This window comes from Phoenix dactylifera, chromosome 4 (assembly GCF_051530095.1).
Source record: "Phoenix dactylifera cultivar Ajwa chromosome 4, Ajwa_hap1_PhDact_Kaust_v1.1, whole genome shotgun sequence".
Taxonomy (NCBI): Eukaryota; Viridiplantae; Streptophyta; class Magnoliopsida; order Arecales; family Arecaceae; genus Phoenix; species Phoenix dactylifera.
Genome location: NC_143193.1, coordinates 33,173,102 through 33,195,353, shown reverse-complemented (window position 1 = coordinate 33,195,353; position 22,252 = coordinate 33,173,102). Strand labels below are relative to the sequence as shown.

At 38.1% G+C, this 22,252-nt stretch overlaps 1 protein-coding gene across 6 annotated transcripts in view; it reads left to right on the top strand.

The window, feature by feature from the left end:
• LOC103719838 (DNA polymerase epsilon catalytic subunit A) overlaps window positions 1-21,915 on the top strand; it is a 47,365-nt gene extending 25,450 nt beyond the window's left edge. For 3 of the 6 annotated variants that reach the window (XM_026809525.4, XM_088719825.2, XM_026809528.4), the window contains 28 exons: window positions 524-611; window positions 801-881; window positions 985-1,128; window positions 4,007-4,102; window positions 4,213-4,413; window positions 5,818-5,872; window positions 5,975-6,117; window positions 6,198-6,637; window positions 7,877-8,024; window positions 8,119-8,325; window positions 8,421-8,495; window positions 12,669-12,859; window positions 13,050-13,230; window positions 13,310-13,374; window positions 15,005-15,137; window positions 15,232-15,333; window positions 15,428-15,511; window positions 16,538-16,612; window positions 16,894-16,953; window positions 17,072-17,328; window positions 17,406-17,454; window positions 18,072-18,232; window positions 18,324-18,390; window positions 18,911-19,036; window positions 19,156-19,326; window positions 19,608-19,823; window positions 20,742-20,848; window positions 21,179-21,915. In XM_026809525.4, coding sequence (XP_026665326.3) covers window positions 524-611; window positions 801-881; window positions 985-1,128; window positions 4,007-4,102; window positions 4,213-4,413; window positions 5,818-5,872; window positions 5,975-6,117; window positions 6,198-6,637; window positions 7,877-8,024; window positions 8,119-8,325; window positions 8,421-8,495; window positions 12,669-12,859; window positions 13,050-13,230; window positions 13,310-13,374; window positions 15,005-15,137; window positions 15,232-15,333; window positions 15,428-15,511; window positions 16,538-16,612; window positions 16,894-16,953; window positions 17,072-17,328; window positions 17,406-17,454; window positions 18,072-18,232; window positions 18,324-18,390; window positions 18,911-19,036; window positions 19,156-19,326; window positions 19,608-19,823; window positions 20,742-20,848; window positions 21,179-21,539 — 4,084 coding nt within the window. In that variant the 3' untranslated portion in view covers window positions 21,540-21,915. Of the gene's footprint in view, window positions 1-523; window positions 612-800; window positions 882-984; window positions 1,129-4,006; window positions 4,103-4,212; window positions 4,414-5,817; window positions 5,873-5,974; window positions 6,118-6,197; window positions 6,638-7,876; window positions 8,025-8,118; window positions 8,326-8,420; window positions 8,496-12,668; window positions 12,860-13,049; window positions 13,231-13,309; window positions 13,375-15,004; window positions 15,138-15,231; window positions 15,334-15,427; window positions 15,512-16,537; window positions 16,613-16,893; window positions 16,954-17,071; window positions 17,329-17,405; window positions 17,455-18,071; window positions 18,233-18,323; window positions 18,391-18,910; window positions 19,037-19,155; window positions 19,327-19,607; window positions 19,824-20,741; window positions 20,849-20,979 lie in introns of all 6 variants that reach the window. The other 3 variants (XM_088719824.2, XM_088719826.2, XM_026809527.4) reach the window with 3 other exon arrangements.
• The last annotated feature ends 337 nt before the right edge of the window (window positions 21,916-22,252 follow it).

Below are 22,252 nucleotides of genomic sequence, written 5' to 3'. Positions count from 1 at the left end.
TACAATTAATCATGGTCCCTAAGTATCATTTTTTGTCCTTTTTTGAATGCCTAATTGCAATTAGAGAGAATCTTGTGATATATGACCCGGCCGAGTCCAACTCCTCTACAATTTATGACACAATCCTAGTCTTGAAAACAAGAGTTACACATTCAGAATATTGTGGAATAGACTAAAGGGCTAAGGTTAAGAAAAAGCTATTCTAAATTTTGGTCGGTTGAACTGTGGTTCGTCCTAGCAATCATCAGCAACAGTGACTCCCTTTTCCATTCACCTCTTCCTCTTCTCTGATTCCTGGTTATTCTCCTCATCCTTTCTCAATGGCCGCAGCCTTCGTCACCTAGTGTGCCTACCAAGCACCAGTTGCTTCCTTGAGAGCCCTTCTTGGCTAATTGTTTATTGGATGTGAAGCATGTTAATAATGCAAATAAATTTATGAAGTTGCTTATTTTGGTCTTATCGTTATATCTTCTGGATTTGTGGCCTCTTTCCTTATGCTGACCATGGCTGACATTTCTTTCAGAGATCGAAACAGGAAACTGACAATCTCATATCCATGTGTCATGCTTAATGTGGATGTTGCAAGAAACAATACTAATGATCAGTACCAGGTGAGCAACAAAAAATTACAACTTAATGCTAAATCTCACCCAGAATTAATATTTATTAAAAGATATCTATTTCTCCATTTGAAGTCATTTGCTCTGCTTTATATTTGGGTAAGATCTGTGTTAAGCATAAAAAATATTTTTACTCATATTTTGCTCCATTCTGTTTTTCATCAACGCCATCCCTCTCAGACACTTAAAGATCCTATTACTAAAACATATACGACGCACAGTGAATGCTCCATTGAATTTGAAGTGGACGGGCCATATAAGGTAAGTATATTGCCATGGAATAATCTCTATCTTCTAGCTGTACAGTTTTGTTGGTCCTCAATGCATGTCAAGGTGTTCATTTTGTCATGGTTTCTTTCAACAGGCAATGATCCTCCCAGCTTCAAAGGCAGAAGGGATCTTGATCAAGAAGCGGTATGCTGTTTTTAATCATGATGGTACACTAGCGGAGCTCAAAGGTTTTGAGATTAAACGTAGAGGCGAGCTGAAGCTCATAAAAGTTTTCCAGGTATGTGTCTCTTTCTCTGAGGATGTTAATTTTGTGTTTGTTTAGTCGCATGGCACATTTAGGGTGTATTCAAAGTAGTGAACATGTATCTGAATGGACTGTAATGCTTGGATCCCAGAGATGTACTACCCAGGCAATTTCCATTTTGTATTTCTGGATATACATAATGCACCAATCAAACGACCAAAACACCCTTGGACTTCACCCATTTTATGTGAATAAAACAAAGTTTAGCACCTTTACCTGTCTTAAAAAGCTATCCACTAAGTCACCTAGGCACCTGCCTTGGCTTAGGCAGTCCCCCAGCTTCCACACTTCAAGGCCCGAAAGGTGGGCCAACTTTCTAGGTGTTTGTAAGTGCATGCTGGTCATCTAGTGGGTTCCAAGCAGGCTAACCTAGGTGACCTAGGTTGGTTAGATGTGAACTATCCTTTAAAGAAGACTGAATCCAACTTGTTTGATGGGAAAATTATAGCCCTATCCTTTAAACAAGACCGAACCTGACTTGTTTGATGGGAAAATTATAACCCAGCATCACATGGACTTTCTCTTTTGTTCCCAAACTCATTGGCTAATTCTTTTAATTTGCTTATTTCCAATTATATTTTATTATCTGTCATTTCATAGAGTTGCTTTGCATTAACGTAATCGAATTGTTGAACATGTTTCTTCAAATGAATAACTAATTTCTAATGGTATCATTGACAGGGAAAATTTGTTATTTACTAGTTGACATGTCATACTACTTTAGGTTGAAGTGCTAATTTACCTCCTTTACTCCTTGATTTCCTTTGTTTTATTTCTATTTTAATAACTGTCATACAATATGAATCTTATTTATTTTTTATATATTTATAAGACCGTGCAGGCATCACCTAAGTATCTACTTTCCACCTAAGCACCATGCAGCCCCTACCCACCTGTATTTTGTTACTATCTTTACAATGGTTGCTGTAATTAATGCATTGGTTAAATGACCAGCATAGCCTTTCATTTTACCCTTGTGAACAGCCATTTATATGTGCAGGTATTCGTATACGTATATGTTTATGTATATGTGGATACAACAATAGATTCAACATATTACCAATTTAGCAATTTAGCATCCTGTGTCCCAATGTGCCCTCAGGTTCTCGTATGCATGCATGTTTTTGTGTGTATGCATGTGTCCCCATGCTCGTGTGCAAGTGCTAGTCCACGTTCATCACGTACTTATGATTTTCTTGTCAAATATGATGCCCTTATACTGCCATTGATTCTTAATATTTTCACTTTGCTCTGCATGAAAAGCGTAAGTAGACACATCATGCGAATACAAATATGTTTCTTTTCTGTGGCTCCTGGTTTGTGAAATATGATGCTCCCTAAACTTGTTAGGGGATGCTGTATCTCACTCTGCAGGTGCATGAAAAGCATGTGGGGATGAGGCTGTCACCTGGTGCTATTGATTAAGTCTTTGAGGGTTGGTGCCAAGGACCTGGATTTGACTCCGACACCTCACCTCTATTTTGTATGGGATTTCTCCCTTCAGAGTTCTCCAAAAAAAAGCATGGAGATGATGTGTGCAAGTACAGATATGTTGCATTAGCATGGTGATGTATGACCAATTAGTGGACGTAAAGCATTAGAGAAATTAGGACTTGGGTCAGGAAATTTCTTTGCCATCAGGGAAATAAAGGTTTCCTCTTTGAAGACTACAAAATTATGAGATCAAGTATTCTGTTTTGTTCCTTTGGGAAAGGTATGGATGCTAAGAGTCCAATCACTAATGGTTCATGGTTGTCTTATAGCAGAAATTATATTGCAGAAATAAAATTAAATTATGCAGAAAATAAAATTGAAATTCAGTCTGTAGAAGCATGTATTATATCAATGAAGATAAGAAATAATAGATGTGAATGGAAAGGAGAAGAGAGAGAGACAGAGAGAGAAGAAGGGCCAAGCTGACCTGCAGAAATTCTTTCATTCTTCCAATAGAAACTACATGTGCTGCTTCTAACACCAGCCATAAGGCATTTTTATGGGGTTTAACATGACTATCTGCAAATAACATCTCCAATTTTTTTTCCTAAAACTGCAAAATTTGGGATTATGAGTAACATTTCGTTGAAAGAAACATAAAACAACCCACAAAAAGAATCAAGTCTAAATGATTCTATTAGTAATTCACTCAAACACATGGTTTGCCGTACTAGTTAGTACCGTACCATATCGGTCGGTACTGTTCCGTTCCGAGCGTACTGTACCATACCGGTACTGAACGGATACACAGTCTTGTACTGTACCGATACTCAGTACACCTTACCTTCTCGCACCGTATCACGTACCGACGCTGTAATAGATTGGTACGAGTATAGGGTCTAGTACCGAGATGGCAAATTTTGCTCCAATATATATCTAAAGTAGGGCTCTTGTGCACTAATACTATTTAAATTAGGGCTCTAAAATGTACTTTAAAAATTTCCTTAAAAATTCTAAAAATACAATGAAACCAAAATTTGCCATCACATGACTCCTAGTCTTTCTGCTGTAGATTTTCTCTGTGGGGCCTATATGGCCAACTGTTTTGTACCATCCATTTTCACACTGCTCTATATATTTATATATAACTTTACCGACTAATCTTATCAGAAAGCGCTGATTTTAGTGAGCGCTGATTGTTCAATTCTTGCTCATTGCTTTCTTTAAGATTGTTTCAGTTTGCCTCCTTTTCTTCACGTCCTGATACACCTCCTTTTTTTCTTTGCAAATGCTTATGTCATTGCACTTAATTTTCAATTACTTTTATTAATTCAAATCACATCCTCAATGTTACTTCACTTTTGTCCCGCTTATACATTTCATTTGTTCCTTCCTGAACTAGTTTCCCTCTTAACAGGCGGAGGTCTTTGACAAATTTCTCCATGGATCAACCTTAGAGGAATGCTATGCAGCTGTTGCTTCAGTTGCAAACCGCTGGCTTGATCTGTTGGATGTAAGTTATCAACTTCTAGAAAGCTACTTACCATCATCCTTCAGTTATTAATTAGTGTGTCAGTCTGTGAATGTTTGTGACAATACTCATGGCTTATATTATTTTGTCAGAATCAAGGAATTGATATTGCTGACAGTGAGTTGCTTGATTACATATCAGAGTCAAGCACGATGAGTAAATCTTTATCTGATTATGGAGAACAGAAGTCATGTGCTGTGACTACTGCAAGACGACTTGCCGATTTTCTTGGAGATACAATGGTTAAAGACAAAGGGCTACACTGCCAATATATAGTTGCTCGAGAGCCACAAGTAAGGCATTCCTTTTGATTTATGATTAGTTTGAAGAAGTATGCCAAATTTCCAATCTGCAACTTCCATTCCTCTATATCAATACTCATATCAATCATAGAACATTAATAATTACTTAACAAATTTTTCTACATTCTAATAGGTGTCTTATCTTTCATCATTCTGGGATTTAAGCTCTTAGGTTTTTTTTGTTATCTGGATAAATTCTTACAACTCATTTGCACAAATCAGTCATTCTCTTAAACTTGTCATGGACAAATCTTTGTTTAATTTTTTATTTTGTTCTCCCAAAGATCCAATGAAACCATGAAACTTAACATTCTTCATGTCTGATTTGACGTGTCAAGTGCACCGGCCTGTACTGGTCAGTACGTACTGTACCAACTTGGATCTGGCACTTGGCATCCCCTGGCAGTGGTTCCTGGGCAAGCTGCCCTGAACTGCCATCTTCTGAAAGCATATCAGGTAATATCACTTGGTACAACTTAATCTTTTCTTGGCTCATCACAACCAACATGTGCTGGCTAGTTCCCTTGTGATGGAAATCATGGAATGCTACATACTTGTGGTGGACAACATGCCTGCCAAGGACCAATATGGCTACCAGAAACAGTATTCAAATCCTTGGTTATAACAGTGAGCAACTAACGAAAATATCTCTGAATGGTTACTTTTGAAGTGTTCATTGCCTGGTTTACTTGTTTCATATGTACTGTCATTTTGTAAATCAGTTGACGGGAGGGTCATTTAGGTTCGCTTGTCACCAGGCTTCTTTGGTGGCCAGTGGGCACCATGGATAGGTTTCTGATATAGCAAGTGCAAAATTACATTAAAGCAAATCAAGATGAAAGCTAACAGTGTTGCAGCTAGTCTTGCTAGAAGAGGTGTTTGAGAGCTAACAGAGTACTATGTGTGAGGCTAATACAATGACTAATTCTTATCCATCTTGTCCTCTTTTTCTTCTCCTCTCTCTCTCCTGATCATAGGCATAAACTTTTTTTGGTAAGAAGAATTTCAATGACCCTTTGGTGCAAGCAGAAGTATCCATGTAAATGATATCTGACAACCTCCATTGTATTGTATGCCCCTGCATGTGAGAAAATGAGTCGCACTAATTGCTAAACAATTTATGGCTTGGTTACCTTGCCTGTAGATGTGTATAATCAAGCATTCCCTAAGCTGCTGAGTAGTTGCTAGTACATCTAATAGACATGGGTGCCTGTGCTCCAGATGTGATGAGATGAAGGCTGCTGAATCTGCTGCACAAATTCTTACTTATTGACAAATGGATCTGTCATTTTGCTTCATTCCAAAACAGTCTTTTCTTTTGAAGTTACCAAAAGATTTGCAGCTTTCTTGATGTAACTGTTATTTCTTTTTTCCTTCCACCACTTACGCATTCAGGGAACTCCAGTAAGTGAGCGCGCCATCCCTGTTGCAATATTTGAAACAGATCCAGGTGCTGTTATTATCCTTTGATTCTTTTAATTTTAGAGTTTGAGAAAAGTGTTAACATTCATATAATTTATGCATTCATCCTCCTATCTAATCTTATGTGCAGAAATTGCGAAGTTCTATCTACGGAAATGGTGTAAAATTTCATCTGATGTAGGCATTCGATCCATTGTTGATTGGTCCTATTACAAGCAGCGTCTTAGTTCAGCTATTCAAAAGATTATCAGTATTCCTGCTGCAATGCAGAAGGTGTGAACCCTAGATTCTTCTCTACTGATCAAAACAATTTGTCCGTTAACTATCTCAGACCAAATATCAAACTTTCCCAGGTTTCTAACCCTGTTCCTCGAGTACTTCATCCTGATTGGCTGCACAAAAAGGTACGTGAGAAAGAGGACCGATTTCGCCAGCGTAAGCTAGTTGATATCTTCAATACAGTGAACAAAGATGAAACCATGCAAGATGGGACAAATGTTGGAGACATGGAAGACTTGGTTACCAAAAGAGTTGTTTCAGAAGTAGGACTCCGACCAGTAGCTCATAGCTATGAAGTTAACAAGGAAAACTGTTCATCGAAGCAGTCCTGTCCAGAAGCTGGAGTAATCTTAAACCACGGGCAGCAAAATGCAACTTTGTGCAGACCTCTCTTGTCATTCAACCAAAATGACATCTGTAGTGAAATTGTTGACAGAAATGTCAATTATCAGGCATGGCTCGAAGTCAGAAAAAGGAAATGGAAAGACACTCGTGAGGAAAGGAAGAGACGCAGGTAACCAGGAGTAGAAAAAACTATATATTAGATTACTTGTTAGTTAGACAGAATAGCTTGTGAGAACTTCTGTTTTCGAGTAAAACACTGACCAGTATGTAAGTGTTTCTGATTTGTTTTATATAATTATTTTCTAGTAAACAAAATTAGATATTGACCAGTGATATAATTTTGTTTTCTAAATTTTGAACTTGTCAGAAAGCCATTTACAAAAGCATCTTTTTATTGGTTACTAACATAAAATGGTGAACTCACAAATTTGGAACTTACTAGGGGTGCATGCAGTAACCCGCTTGCCATTGCCGAGGGATGGCAGATGACGCTGCAAATACCAGCCTCAGGGGCATCTGGTTTATATCAATTATAGATAATTGTATAGCAGAGAAAAGGCTTCAGGTGCTTCAGAAAGTCGTTCCCATTAATACATCATTTTAGTGTTTTGTCACTATCATATTTGTACGACCGTACCATGCGTAACCTTTCCCAGTATATTGTAAGGAATCCCTTGATGACTTCTTACTATTCTAGTGACTATTACCTCATAAGTTTTTGGAGAAATGCTAATATTTTAAATTCTATTTATTTAATACTGTGATCCATAGTCATAATTAAGTGCAAGGCCGCAACAAACTTTTTAATACATTATTATGACATTTATCATGGAAAATATCAACTAAATTCAAAAGCATGTGGATTTCATTGGTGATGTTACTTTATGGTAAAGAAGACATCATATTATTTTTTAGTATCTTTAACTTCAGCATACTAAACATGTCACATGCTACCAAATTGTAATATCGAGTGTTGACAGCTAACAAAACAAGGTACAAAAAAGACCGACATTACATGTTTCCAACAACTAAAAAATGTTAGGAAAAAGAATTTAAGGAGGAGAATGAGAGAAGGGGAGTCAGGACTCGGGAAGAGAAACAGACTATAGTAATGGAGTAGAAGAAATGATGAATCTTCCTTAAGATTTGTAGCTACAGATTTAAGGAGAGAGGAATCCTCCAGTGAAGCAAAAGGAAACTAATTGATCTCTTATCTAATTTGTTATCATTGGGAAAGGTGTTTTGGTTCCTGTTTTGCCATATGCTCTGGCAACAATTGGTATTCTTTGCACTTAAAATGCAAGTGAGGATAATTTTTACAGTGAAAACATTGTAGAATAATTTTTACAGTAGATAATTATTTAAGTACCATTGCTCAATTTTTCGTGGTACTATGCATCATTTTCAGGTTAGGTATCACAAAGATGTCGCAGCAATCTGCTGGTGCAGCTAAGTTGCCTGCCTCCATGTTCAACTATAGACATAATCAAGACAGAAGTGGGGTTAGTTCATTCTTCAGAAGACAAGAGTTGGCTCTTGTGCAATCTCACTGGCAGGTAGTTATGCTTCGGCAAGCATTATATTCTGAATGTTGGTTTTTTCTTTCTCAGTTTAGTGATGATTGATTAGACCTAATATTTTGTGGACCAGATAATACAACTTAATCCGAGTACACAACCTGGGCGTTTTTTTGCTTGGGTTGTTGCAGATGGAATAATGCAAAAGGTTCCCATAGATGTTCCAAGAGTGTTTTATCTTAACACCAAGGCCCCTGACACAGAAGAATTTCCTGGACGGCATGTGAAAAAGATTCTTCCTCATAGCAGACCAAATTTCAATCTCATTGAGGCAATCCTGGTCTTTTGAAGGGCTTTCAGTTTCTTTAGATTATGATGGCAAGAAGTTTTTTGGTTTGTTTCAAATTTAATAATAATATGCCATATTTTATACAGGTCGTTATTAGTGAAGATCAGTTCAGGGCTGCAAGAAAGAAACTTGCAGCTCACCTAGCAGGCCCAGAAGTTGAGGTAAAAGCTTATGAATATGTTGACTGTTTCCCAACATGGCCTGAATCCTTGCCTGTATGGCTTGATTACATTTGCAATTTTTGTTTACTTTTTTGTGTCCAGTATCATGTTATAGGATGTCAATGAATTGTTTGCCTCATGCTATGTTGTTTATGCTCATTGGGGTTGTTATGGGGTTGATGAGGAATTCAAGCTTCTGTTCCTTTAGGTTAGAAGATGTTATTAAAAAACACTTATTTTTGGTGAGACAGGCTGCTGAACCGATCGAAACCGACCGGTTTAACAGCACCGGTACGACACAACCATAGAATTCGGTTTCGACCCCAAAGGTTTGGGGTCGGAACCGAATGGCTCCTTGCCCGTACCGGTGCGGTTCGCATCGGTACAACCTAGTACCGGTTCGAACCGGTTCGGTTCGAACCGGTACAAGCCCGGTAGCGACACCGGGGAAGAAGAAGAGGAAGAGGAAGAAAGAGAAAGAAAGAAGAGGAAGAAGAAGAGGAAGAAGAGAAAGAGGAGCAGAAGAAGCCTACCTATCGCACCGAGCCTCGGGCCGACGAGGATCACCCGTCTTGCTTACGGTTTCGGCTCCTTCTTTGCTCGCGGGACAAGGGGGAAATAGAGGAGAAGAGAGGAGGAGAGAGGGGAAGAAAGGAGAGGAAGAGAGTTCGGGAAGAAGGAAGAAGGAAAGGAAAAAAAGAAAAGAAAAGAAAAAAAAGGGCGTTTGCGCGCGGGGCACCCTGCCCGCATGGGCGGGAGCGGGGAATTGCTTGCGCCCGCGCGTGGGCATTTAATGCCACTCTTTGGCTAAAACGCGGACGTGCGCGTGTCACGGATTTTTTTTTTTGCGGTTCGGTACCGGTCCCCACCGGCACATTGGTTCGGTCAGTTCCGCGTACCTTGGGTGAGACTTGTGTTAAATGCACGTGGAAGGATGCTTAGAGGAAAATACAACATTTGAAGATTGATGAGCTTGTAACTTTGTTGGCTATCCTTGATATAGTCTTCATAATATGGTAAAGATTTAAGGGAGGACTTTCGTGTTTGAGAAGTTTTTGCTAAATCATGTGAAACTTTCTTGGATATTTTCTGCATCTGTTAGACTTGGGCTCTGTATAAAGGGGCAGGGTCAGATTGGCTCCATAAAGATCCTAATATAATTTTTTTGAGTTGATAGATGTTGATATCCTTAAATATTCATGGTTCGCCATACTGGCCCGAATCGAGTGCTACGGGGCATACCGTACCGGTATATACGGATGGCGTACCGAAATCCAAATCGGGTGTTACGGAACATACCGTACCGTACTGGTTTGGTACCAGTATCCGGTACGGATGACATATCGATACTCGGTACGTCAAAAAATTATGTACCGTACCATACTGATATAGTGCTAGTGTAGCACCGGTACGGTGTCCGGTACTGAGTCTGCGAATCTTGCTTAAAGTAAATGCCTAGCATCATCGAGGACTAGCAATTTACTGCTGGTATTTTGGTGCATGGTGCTTCATTGTGCTAGGTGTTAATATCCAATTATACTGGTTATAAAGTTCAAATGCACTTGTACTCTCTAAACATTTAATTTTTCCTAATATCGTCTTCTAACAGAATATAAGCTTTGTTAGTGCTATGGGTACAACCATGGTCTGCGGTACGGGCCGATACATACCGTTCCGGCTTGGAACCGGTACCGGATCAGAGTGGAATCCGGTACCGGTAGCTTATCGTTGGAGAACTGGTATGGAACCGGTACGGAACCGGTATGAGACCGGTACGTACCGGTCCGGGCCGCCACCGGTATGCCAACCGGTACCTGTACGGCGAACCTTGGGTACAACACTATATTGTGTTAATGTGTAGACATAGTTAGATGTCCCTCTCAAGTTCTCATCATAATTTTTTTCAGGTTCTTGTGTTTTTATCTTGAACAAAATTTTCCAAAGTTAATTTGTAAGACAAGCCTGGAACTATGAAATGCATATGATAAGGAACTACAATCACAAATAACTAGGATGATTCGATCCTACAATAATACAATTTTATGGACTAGTGTATAACTAGACTTGTCACGGATGCTTAAGGAGAGTCCTTTTTAACCGGAGGAGCCAATTTTTTTTTTCTATGGCAATTTATTTTTGATTTATGCCTAAACAAAGGCAAATTTTGGAACGCCTAAATATGGTTTCTTTTTTTTCTCACGTTTAGGACTCTTATGGGACACCAATATATGGTATTTTTTCTTTCTTATGGGACGCCTACTTAGGGAACGTCTATTTATGGCATTTTTGTCTCTCTCTAAGTTTAGGATTATTTGTAATTGCTTAAAAAGCATTCCAAATGTGCTATATAAAGACATGCCCTATGTTTTGTTTTTAATAAGGTCTGACGAACCGGCCCGTACCGGCTGGTTCAAACTGATCCGGCCTGTAACCGGTACGCCGGAGCAGTAAAAATCGATACGGGCCGGTTCTGTGCCGGAGACGAAGAGAAGGAGAGAGCGCGGGGAAGAGAGGGAGAGAGGAGGCTGGGGGGCGGCGGAGCCCGCGGGGGAAGGGGGGACCGCGGGGGCGCGGCCTCGGCCTTCGCCGCGCCCCTACGGGCTCCCCCGCCCCCCGGCCTCCGCGGCTCTCCGATGGCGGCCACGGGTCTCCTCCCTCTCTCTCTTCTCTGCCTTTTCTCTCCTATTCTTCTTCTTCCCCAGCTCTGGCGAGGAAGAGCTGGCCGGTACGCCGGTTCCAGAACGATCCGGAACCGTACCGGTCCAGTAGGCGACCGGTACGCCTACCGGACTCGGTATGGCGAACCTTGATTTTTAGAGAGAGAATTAATTCGAGTTTTAGTGAATTAAGGAATTAAGCCTTTGGCTTGTTTTTCTTCTTTTGGGTGTTCTATATCTCTAGGCTTTTCTTTGGGTTGGGAGCGTGTTCTTGCTCTGTATCTCAGGGAGATTGTCTGTAAGTGGTGATCACTAGAACTCTGTATCCCTAGGGTAGATTCCTTTTGGTGGTGAGTTTTCTTTTTCCATCAAACTCTGTATTCCTTGGGTGGATTCCTTTGGGTGGTGAGTTTTTATCTACCCATTGTTCTTGTTCTTGAAGATTTTGGGTTTACCACTATTCTCAAATTCTTGGTTGGTGTTGGAGTGTTCGTTGTTGCCTTCTCTTGTTAGAAATGCTTGTATTAGGGATCAATTTTTCTCTCTGTTTCTTTGTTTAGGAAGTTACATCTTAGAAGTATTCAGTGCCCTTTGCTTAGAAGCCTATGCCTGTCTAGAAGAAAAAAGCTTATACTAAATTGAAGGGCTATATATAGATCTGAGAAGGAAAAAAAGGTCTAGGTTGTGGACTCATGGGAAGAATGTGGTATTCAACCAAATTTAGCTTTCATATCCTCGAAGAGTTTTTGATTTTTGTCATGCACACAATGTTGGAAGGAAGCCAAGATAACTATTTGATATGGAGGTGTGGAAAACATAGTAGCGCCATAGGAAGAGCTCAATTGGAAAAAGGATTCTTCAGTTTATTTGGTGCATGGACTATCGATTAACTTACATCTTGGTGGAGAAGTTCAGTAGAATAATCTTTAATATTCTACTTTACAATCTTCTGAATTTCCCCAACTCCTATGTATGCTAAATTAATCAATTTAGCATAATCATCAAGCTGATTGTTAACTAGTCTTGTCTATGTCCCTCTGTTGGCTCATTATGTCTGCATTCCTTTCTTCAATCTTGTCAATACTATTCTGATGATATGTAGGAAGGCAAGCTGTTGTGCAACAGTAAATTTGTTCTATTGTGACCTGAGTGTTATGGATTTGAAACATTAAACAGCTTCGCTCCATGTGGTCTAAGGCTATATACATCTGACCCTTTCCAAACCTTGCCATGGCCGGAGCCTCATCCATTGGGCCGTCCTTTGTTATTCAAATGATATGTAAAATTCCCAAAGCAATGCTAAGAACACTCAATTAGTTCCCATTTTTTTATATTTTGTTCTGTATGTTTGATCCAAATTTAGATTGTGGCAACTTCTAGAATAATTTATTGACATATTTAATGCATATACTGATTATCAGTTCTCATCATTCACTTTGTAATGCTGATCAGTGAGCTACACTTCCACTTTTCTGTTTATTTTGATTTGAGATAATTTCCTTGTAACTCTGTCTAGGGGATATATGAGACAAATGTGCCGTTAGAATTTACTGCTATCCTCGAGATTGGTTGTGTGTGTAAAGTGGACAAAACTGCTAAGCTTCGAAATCTCCAAGATGGATGGAAACTGAGCGAGCTGCATATGAAGACTACAGCAGAATGCTCTTATCTGGAACAAACTCTCTCCTTTTTTTACCTGTATCACAGGTATTTTATGATATTGTTTTACTCTATCATGTGTCATTTATTTATTCAATCTTGCTTTAAGCTAACTGCTTCTTTGTTCTTCCAAGCTGAAAGCAAGCAGGCCATGTATCAAATTTAAACATGCTTGTCGTCCCGAATATATGAATTAGTTTTGTAAACTTTTTAGACTGAATTTCTTTTCTCTTCTCAGCATGTCCGAGGGGAGGGCGATATATGTTATATATTTTCCTGTATCATACACAATATTTGCTGTGGTTGTTAATCCTTTTCAAAACAAAGAATTGTCATCATCACTTCTTGAAAAGCTGTTCCGTGAAGCTTGCCAAACATTGTCCATTGAACCACCAATGCCAGGAAGTGCTACTTATAAGGTATAATCATAGTTACATATGATCTATAATTCTGTTTTCTTTGTTTTGATCTTCACTCTTGTTGATCACTGATATTCAGGTGGACTACGTTCGATCAATTGAAGCTGGCAGCAAGCTTTTGCAAAGAACATTGATTGATTACAGGTTTATTTCATATTTTCCCAATCTTGAAAGTCTATTTCAGATATTCATGAAAAGTGGACGATCAATTGTTTTTGTCAATGATTTATTCTTTTTTCAGTTGCACTTCCCTTCCCTGAACCTTTCTCTTTTTATGTTAAGGAGTTATATTTGATAGCTATAAGCCTATATATTAAAACTTCTAGTAGGGAATGAAACTTGAAAGATAGTTGCACCCTGGATTTTCTTTTCTTCTCTTAGTTGATAAGAGATCATAATTTATCACTTTATGATAAAGAATGATCTAACTTCAAAGAAGGCTCCCTGGCTCTCTTTTCCATTCTTAGTTGTTGAAGGGTTTTAACTTATATAACATTTTCTGATAAAGGATGAGCTGCAAAGAAGGTTCTTGAAGCATTTATTTTTAATTTAAGTAATCTGTAGTCATCTATTTGCTGAATGAGTGGGTTTGGTCTCTATCACTATGGCTAAAAAATATCTGCAGCCTCGAGGTATTCAGATCAAACCCGTTTAGAAAAAAAAGGCTAGGAACTAGGAAAAGATCTGAGCTGCCTTTAATTGGCAAGCTTATACCATATATCTCTTTGCTAAGCTAGAAACTTTGGTATTTCATCTGGCTTATTGCATGACAAATCTGTCCGAGATATCCTAACAATTCTTATACAGCTTTGGTACCTTAACTGGTAAATTGAACCACAATCCCATGGTACCAAGCTCAGTAAAACTAGCTAGTGAGATATGAATTGCCCTTAGTTGGTGAGAGTCGTACAACTTTGGTAAATTTAGTTGGAAAAGGTAGGAGGTGTGTTTTAATTACAGGTATGGACATCTATGTTGTGTTGGGATGGCAGTAGTACATTCCCTGGTATGACAATTGCAAAGTGTTTGATCTATAATCATTAGTATTTTTTTATATTCATAGATAATCATAAGAACTCGATGAACCATTTAAATGTATGTGCATAATACTATTTGAAAACTTAGTACAAGATGTTCTATTTTCTTTAAAATCCATTATGAAAAATTACATGAAAGTGGAAATGCTTTTTATTATGTAATTGATAGAAACTTGGCGTCCCGCAACTTTACAATACTTTACTATTCTGACGTAATACCATTCTGCATGGGAACAGTACTGCCACCCCCCTAAGATAAACAAAAATTGCATTTTTTTGGTTTATATAATCACTCTAGTTTTTCTAATTCCATGATCATGCTGGTTGGGTTATGGGTCTGTTTGGTATCCAGAGCTAAACCAGTTGGAGTATGGGCCTACATTTGGTATTCAAAGCTGTGCCTGCAAATTGCTAATTAAGGCTTAGGGTTATAGGTCCAGATCTGCTTGGGTATGTGTTTACCCAAGCCATTTGCACCTGTTGTTAGATGAATTTGTCAATCCTCATGGTATGAAGATAACTTGGAGTAAGGGAAAACATGATTGTACTGCAATCTAAACTAACTGACATGCAGTTAGCAAATACACTAAGTGACAATATTGTTGATGTTTTCTTTGGGACAATAATCTTTCAAATGGTGTCTTTACTAATGGAACTCGAACAGTTTTTAACTTTACTTTTTCTGTATTTGAGTTGCAATTTGGTCTGCTTGAGGCTAGTTTAGTGTTTTCTGACAGACATCGACATCCTGGCCCTGCAATTGGTGTCATAGAATGCCCAAACATTCAAGTTATTAAATCAGGAATGCAGATTCTTGATGATTTTCCATGCATCAGTATTCCTTGCAATGCTCGTGACTGTAATTATCAGGTACTTCTTCGTGCTTAATGTATGTCCCTTTGTGCTTTATGTTAGTCATATGGTTTTGTGGCTAATGTGGTTTCACTTTCATTTCTTACTCAAGGCTCTTGGATGGCAAATCATGGCCGGCAAAATTGGCATGCAACGATGTGCTGCATCATCCCAGTGGTTCAGTGAGAGAATTTTGCTATCTAGATATGCACATGTAATATTATTTATAACTATTATGCTTCATTGTTTTTACTAGGCTTTAATTGATATATGTGAAAATTTGCTATCTATAACAAGCTATGAAACAGGTGCCTTTGGGGAATTTCGAACTTGATTGGCTTCTTTTTACTGCTGATGTCTTTTATTCTCGGGCATTACGTGATCAGCAGCAGGTTGGATCTCTCCTGAATATTGATGTAGTATAATAAAATTTTCCTTAACATGATTTTCTTATTGATTCCTTATTTCCTGGATTTTGCTTTATTCTGTTGCTTATGTGGTATAATGATGTGATTCTTCACAAAGTTTCATGTTTACTAATGACCATTTTTTTAAAACATATATAATGCAGGGAATTTAGAAGTTGGTAATAGGTTTATGTGTGAAGGATGTGCAATTTAATATGGTATCTTTATAGAATCTGGTTTAAATAGTTTTAATGTTTTCACATCTTTGAAAGATACACTGAAAATACTTTCCTTCTAGAGGATAGAGTTTGCTAGCACCAATAAGCTCTATGAAAACTTTAGAAAGACAATGATATGTAGTTAGAGGTTAAAGGTTAAAACTATAAGTGGTCCGCCTTGTTGATGACAAAATTTTGTTAGTTTTAAGTTTTAACCATTCTGGGAATCAAATTTCCTAGTTAATGTAAACAAGTGTGACAACGTATCATGTGTATGAATCAGTACAGTTTCTTCATATTTAAACGCTTTCTTTTGGAAGGGTTAAGCTTCAACTGCCTCGGCAAAGTCTTTAAGAATGTTCGCAATAGCCTCATCTTTCCAATTATTATCTTGAACAGAGTCAAATTTGTTTCTTTTTATGATTAATGCTTCTTGACTCTTATTTAGGTTGTTAGATAAAAGGCAGAATCCATTTTTCACTGATTTGTGCCGTATTCTCTATTCTTTGGATACATATGATATTTTTTTTCCTACCATATGAACATGTTGTGTGTCATCAGCATGTATATTGCCTCTGGCAATGATTATGAAGAATATTCTAGACCTAGTTTACTTGAGAATTCTGGCTCATATTGTTCCATCGTAAACTATTTGGGATTGATAATTTGCTTTCATCATGTGGTATAACTCTTGGCCTCTATTGGTTGCTTCTATGATATGCTGTTCTTTTCTTCTGCAAATACAAGCATTTAATTTATGTTTTAACTTACTCCCTTGACTCTGTTGCCATAGATACTTTGGATATCTGATGATGGTATTCCGGATTTAGGAGGCACTTATGAGGGAGATACATGCTTTGCTGATGAGGTATGCACCTAATGCATCAAGATCTAGGCATTATTTGATTGCTATAGTTTCTTTATTTTCCTTTTTTTTTTTGGTGGGGTGATAAGAAACTGCTATTTCACCTTTATATTTGGTGATCTTACACATTCATGCATGCATGCACATTTATGTGTATGCATGCATGCATATGTACATACATCACATACAGACAGATACACATATGCTGGATATACTTTTTTCCTTGCAGGATTTTTTTTTTTTTTTTTTGACCATGTTTCTTGTTTTATGACCAAAAAAAAAAGGTCGGTCAGCCAGCTCTTACTTATCCTGGGGCCTATAGAAGAGTTGCAGTGGAACTAAAGGTTAGAGAATTACATTTTACCTATATATACGAAATTTTGGAAGAATGCTTACAAAAGTTTGGAATTGTAATAATATGCTAACAGACATCTTGATAAGTTTATGCATGTCCTTCTGCAGATTCATCACCTAGCTGTAAATGCTCTTCTGAAGAGCAACCAAGTGGATGAAATAGAAGGTGGATCTATGTTTGGATTTGACCATGAAATGCATCATGGGCCGCATGTTAGTGAAACCGACTTTGATGAAGCTAGCGCATGTGCACCTGCATTTTCAGTACTAAAACAACTCATTCAAAGATGTACTTCAGATGCAGTGGCATCTGGAAACGTGTTTGCTGATGCTATATTGCAGCATCTTTACCGGTGGCTTTGCAGGTTGAATTTTTCACTTTTCTGCATCTACTGTTTAGTTATTGCTTTCGCTTAATTATCTCACAATGTCTACATTTCAGCCCACTATCGAAACTCCATGACCCTGCTCTCCATCGTGTACTCCACAAGGTCGGTTGCTTGCATAGCCAAATGGACTACTCATAGCTACATTTTAAAATAGAAACATGCTTGCACTGTCTCGAGTAGGAGTAAAAAGATTAGATACTGTCTAGTTTATTTTGTTCCCCTTTTCTTTTAATTTTGGTAATGCAAGATATGCTTTCTCAAGTACTCTGCCCCCAGAGACTTCCAGCAATCATGATGTTATATAAAACTAGGCTGACCAGGCCTGGCAGGATTTCAAATCCCTAATCCGAACTTCCTCTAGTGAAGCTTCATAGCCTGTGATGCAGTCAGCTGGGCAGTTTCGTTCCCTAAAAGTATGGGAAATTGAGAGCTCTTGAAACTGTTGCTTCATGGCGTGAACTGAAGAAAACCATGATTGTATGATTCCTGTTTTATTTTCAGGTGTATGTATGTGTAGCGGAGGCTTTCAGATTGATTGGCAGATCAACTGCTTAATTTAGTAAAAGTATCAGTAAATGATGAAATCTATCATAATGTCTTACTAAAGACATTACCAAAAATTCCAGATCTATTTAAATGAACATCATGCTTGATGCTTACTCTTTACCTTTCCTATCTTATTAGTTGCAGTTTCTTTTCTTATGGCTCAATATTGACAGGTCATGAAAAAATTATTTGCATTACTGCTAGCCGAGTTTCGAAAGTTAGGAGCCACGATTATCTTTGCAAACTTCTCTAAGATTGTCATAGACACTGGAAAGATAGACCTATCGGCAGCCCGTGCTTACTGTGATTGTTTATTGAAAACTTTACAAACGAGGTATGCTATTGCTCACAGGTAAAATTTTGTAAAGTGGATTGAGCTATTATAGGGATTTATTCTGAAGATCTGGTCATTGTTGCTATTATAGGGATTTATTCGAGTGGATTGAGCTTGAACCTCTGCATTTCTGGCATTCGTTACTTTTTATGGATCAGGTTTGCCCATGTTTTTCTTTTCCTTTTTCCCCTTTTTTTCAGGGGAGGGGCAGATGTAGAGTGCAAATTTCTCTTATTGGCTTGGGCAGGAATTTTGTCATTTTCACCTACTTATCCATGTTTTTACTTAAACAAATAGTTGAATGCATTCTTAGAAATACCATGGTATGGGGGCATGTAGGGGTCATGTATCGATGCGGTTTGTACTGCTGCATGCCCCCATATCTATTCATGGTTTGTTAAATGCAGGCCAGTATGGTATGGGGGAGTACTTACCACAGTATGGCTCATTTTTCAAACCTTTATTCTCACTTCATGTTAGCTACCAATGTGCTAATTTCCATTGTTATTTTCTATGAATAAAGCCATCATCATCATCATCTTACCTGTATATGGTGTGATTTTCATTGTTTCACTCAATTTTAAAACACTTTCAGGTCAACTGTTTGTACTCTGGTTTTCTTTCAATTGGTAAGCCGGGTTTTCATTTTCGTTAATAAGTTCTAGTTACATGTTACAGTACAACTATGGAGGAATTCAGGCAAAATCCACAACTCTGTCCCCTATAGAGAATTTAGAGGATGAAGCTGAAGTGGACATCGTGTCAAGCTGGGATATAGCAGAATATTTACCAAAGATCACCCAGGTAGATCATTGATGGAATTAATTTATCGGCCTATCTGGAATATATAGTTTATTTACTAACCTGAGATTCCTGCTCCATTTGTTGTGATTGATCTGAACTATTTTTGGAATGCCAAGCAGGATCATTTTGTCTTAATTGTCTCTGAGTTTCTGTATATCCCATGGAAGTATTTAAAAGAACAAGTTGCAACTCGGACAACTATGAGGGATGATAATGCTTGTACCCAATCAATCACCATCCCAGCTGCTGAAGCTCTCGAAGTTTGTGTTACAGAATACCTTAAAGACCAGGTGATAATTTACTCATCCAGCTGTACCATTCGGCATGCCGACACTTGGCACAATTTGGCATAATATCTATTTAACCCTTTTTGGCTTTTCCAATATTCATGATCAAATAAATTACTTTTTGTCTTTTTAGTTTCCATCTGTCACATTTGTTAGTACATCGCAGCATGTACCATGCTGGCAGCTGCCCAGCACACACAATGGCACTGATACGCTCATCTGTTAAAATCAGATAAAGATCAATTCTTCAGCTTCAATATTTATCACTTTATTGTGTATTGCAGATCAGCAATTATTTTACTGAGAAGCTTCTCAGAATTGTACGCGATACACTTCACCATTTCAAGGGAAGGAACAAAATTGACAACAATGAATCTGCATATCATGGACTATCCCAATCAACTGATTCTCGAGTACATAAAGGAGATGCTGCATTAGAATTCATTAAACATGTCTGCGCTGTTCTTGCTCTCGACCAGAATGTTCAGCATGATATTCTGGTACATTTTACACCTAATTTATCTCTTAATGACAGGTTAACAATCTAGTCAGTCCTTGCAATTACTTTATAAGTGTAAACTCAAATTTTTGGCATTTTAGGTAACAAATCTTTAGAAAAACAGATGTCAAGCCAAGTCTCCAACGTATTCATGTATCAACGTCTTTCAGCAAGCATGTGTAAAAGCATAAATGCTTCTTCTAGAACCTGCACCTTTTAATGGTGTTCTAGTTCTGAGAGAATGTCTAATTGATAACAATTTACAGACTCATGAGGTCTATTCCTGTCTAAAATGTGGACTGGCTATCATAGAACATTTGAAATTCCCAATATTTGTTGCATCATATGGGATACTGTTAATTTGGTTCAGGCAACATTTGAGGGGATATGGTTTCATAAGATTTGATAATGGAAATGAATGCTGATTACATGGAGAAAGTTACCTACATATATTTCTTAATGTGGTGGTTGTTGATTGAACCCGGTTCTCTCCTTGGGAGAGATGGATACTGCCAGCTGAACTAACAGCTGTTGGCTGCACCTTCATAAAGTTGGCTTACAATAAGAACACAATGAATTTAGAGCAAATTATGACTGTTGGCAAGACTTGAGATGACAGTCGATGCTTATTTAGTTGTTCCTGTCTAGAGCCAAGGACAAAATCCAGATTACTCATCCAAGTTCAGAAAATCTGCATCATCATCAGCTTATTTCTTGACAACATCCTTAACTTTTTTGAAATTCCCATCTGCCATAGTCACCTCAAAATTAGTTTTTTGTTTTTTTGACATTAGAATGTTGATGTTAACATTTTCTCTGTTTTCTTATATCTCTTACTATAGCTTTTTGGCATATGTGATTCATTCTTACCTCACCGTTCATGAATTACTGACAAAATCATTAATGTACTATTTGACAGAGGATGAGGAAGAATCTGCTAAAATTGGTCCATGTGAAAGAGTTCGCTCCGGAAGCACAGTTTCATGATCCTAGTCCATCATTTATTCTTCCAAATGTTATCTGCAGGTATGGCATTGAAATCCAGGTTATTTGGTTATCCTAATCATCATTAGAGCAACATAAATTAAGATGCCTCCATCATCAGCTGTTTTCTTTGCTATCATAATTCAATGTTTGTTCCTATAAATTGTACACAGGATGCTCATGGCCATGCCAGATCTTTACCCCCATTTTGTGAATTGTGACTTGAACTGGTTCTCTATCAATCATGTGTCAGATGCTTGTTATCAATAAGGATTGTACTTGAGATGAAACAGGGGATGATCTGCATATTGCCATTTTTCTTAATATTACTTTTGTATATGTTTATTTCTGATTCAAGCTTCCTATTTGCAGTTATTGCAATGACTGCCGTGACCTTGACCTCTGTCGGGATTCAGCTCTTTCGGATAGTGAGTGGCGTTGTTCTGTGCCACAATGCGGACAATCATACAATCGTGAACAAATGGAGAATTCTCTCCTTCAAATGGTTCGACAAAGAGAAAAGCTATATCACTTGCAGGATCTGGCGTGCCTGAGGTGCAGACAAATTAAAGCTGCTCATTTGGCTGAGCAGTGTGTTTGCGGTGGGTCATTCAGGTGCAAGGAAGATTCATTTGAATTCTTGAGGAAAATGCAGGTGTTTCTGAAAATTGCAGCTAACCACAAATTTCAGCTGCTTCATGACTGCACATCGTGGATCCTAGAAGTGAGATAATGCTAGTATAAATTCATTACTTAAAAAAACAACAGCAAAACTGATATGCATTAGTCATCGAACCAATGGAAAAGAGATCACGGATGATGCTAAGTTGGGTTGATAGGGTAAACAAAGCTTGAGATCACTGCACAAACATAATGAAGGTGCAAACCTTTGAAGATTAGTTTTCTCATTACCCTACCGAAGTATTTCATGACTATGGATGATCATGGCTTGGAGTTCACAATGGAGTGCTCCAGCTGCAGAGAACAGAGCTTGCAGCTTATTTGTGTAGGGCTTGCAACTTGTATTATGTCTTTTTTTTCTTGGTATTACTCGAAGTGTTGTACGATGAATCGGTTGATCCAGTTCTAGTTCTTTAGTTTTCAATTTACATAGAGCCCACTTCAGATCAGAAAAATTACACAGCTGTACTGCAAGTTGCCACTTGCCAGCCACTGAATGTGGGACGGGTGTATCTTTTGCGCCAAAGAATGGTTAACCTTTTCTTCATGCCAAACCACTATTGGATTATCAGCTGCCTGCTTTGAGAGCTGAGGCTATGGATGAACGACGGACTTTGGAGTGCTGAGATCTGATCGGTAGGTGATCCAGTGGTGATATTGCATGAAGGTTAATCATTCTTTTGCACAAAAGATACATCCTGGTCCCATTAGTAGTTGCTTCGTTAAAAATGCTGAAGGAGAGCATCTGATGTTTGATTTAATTGC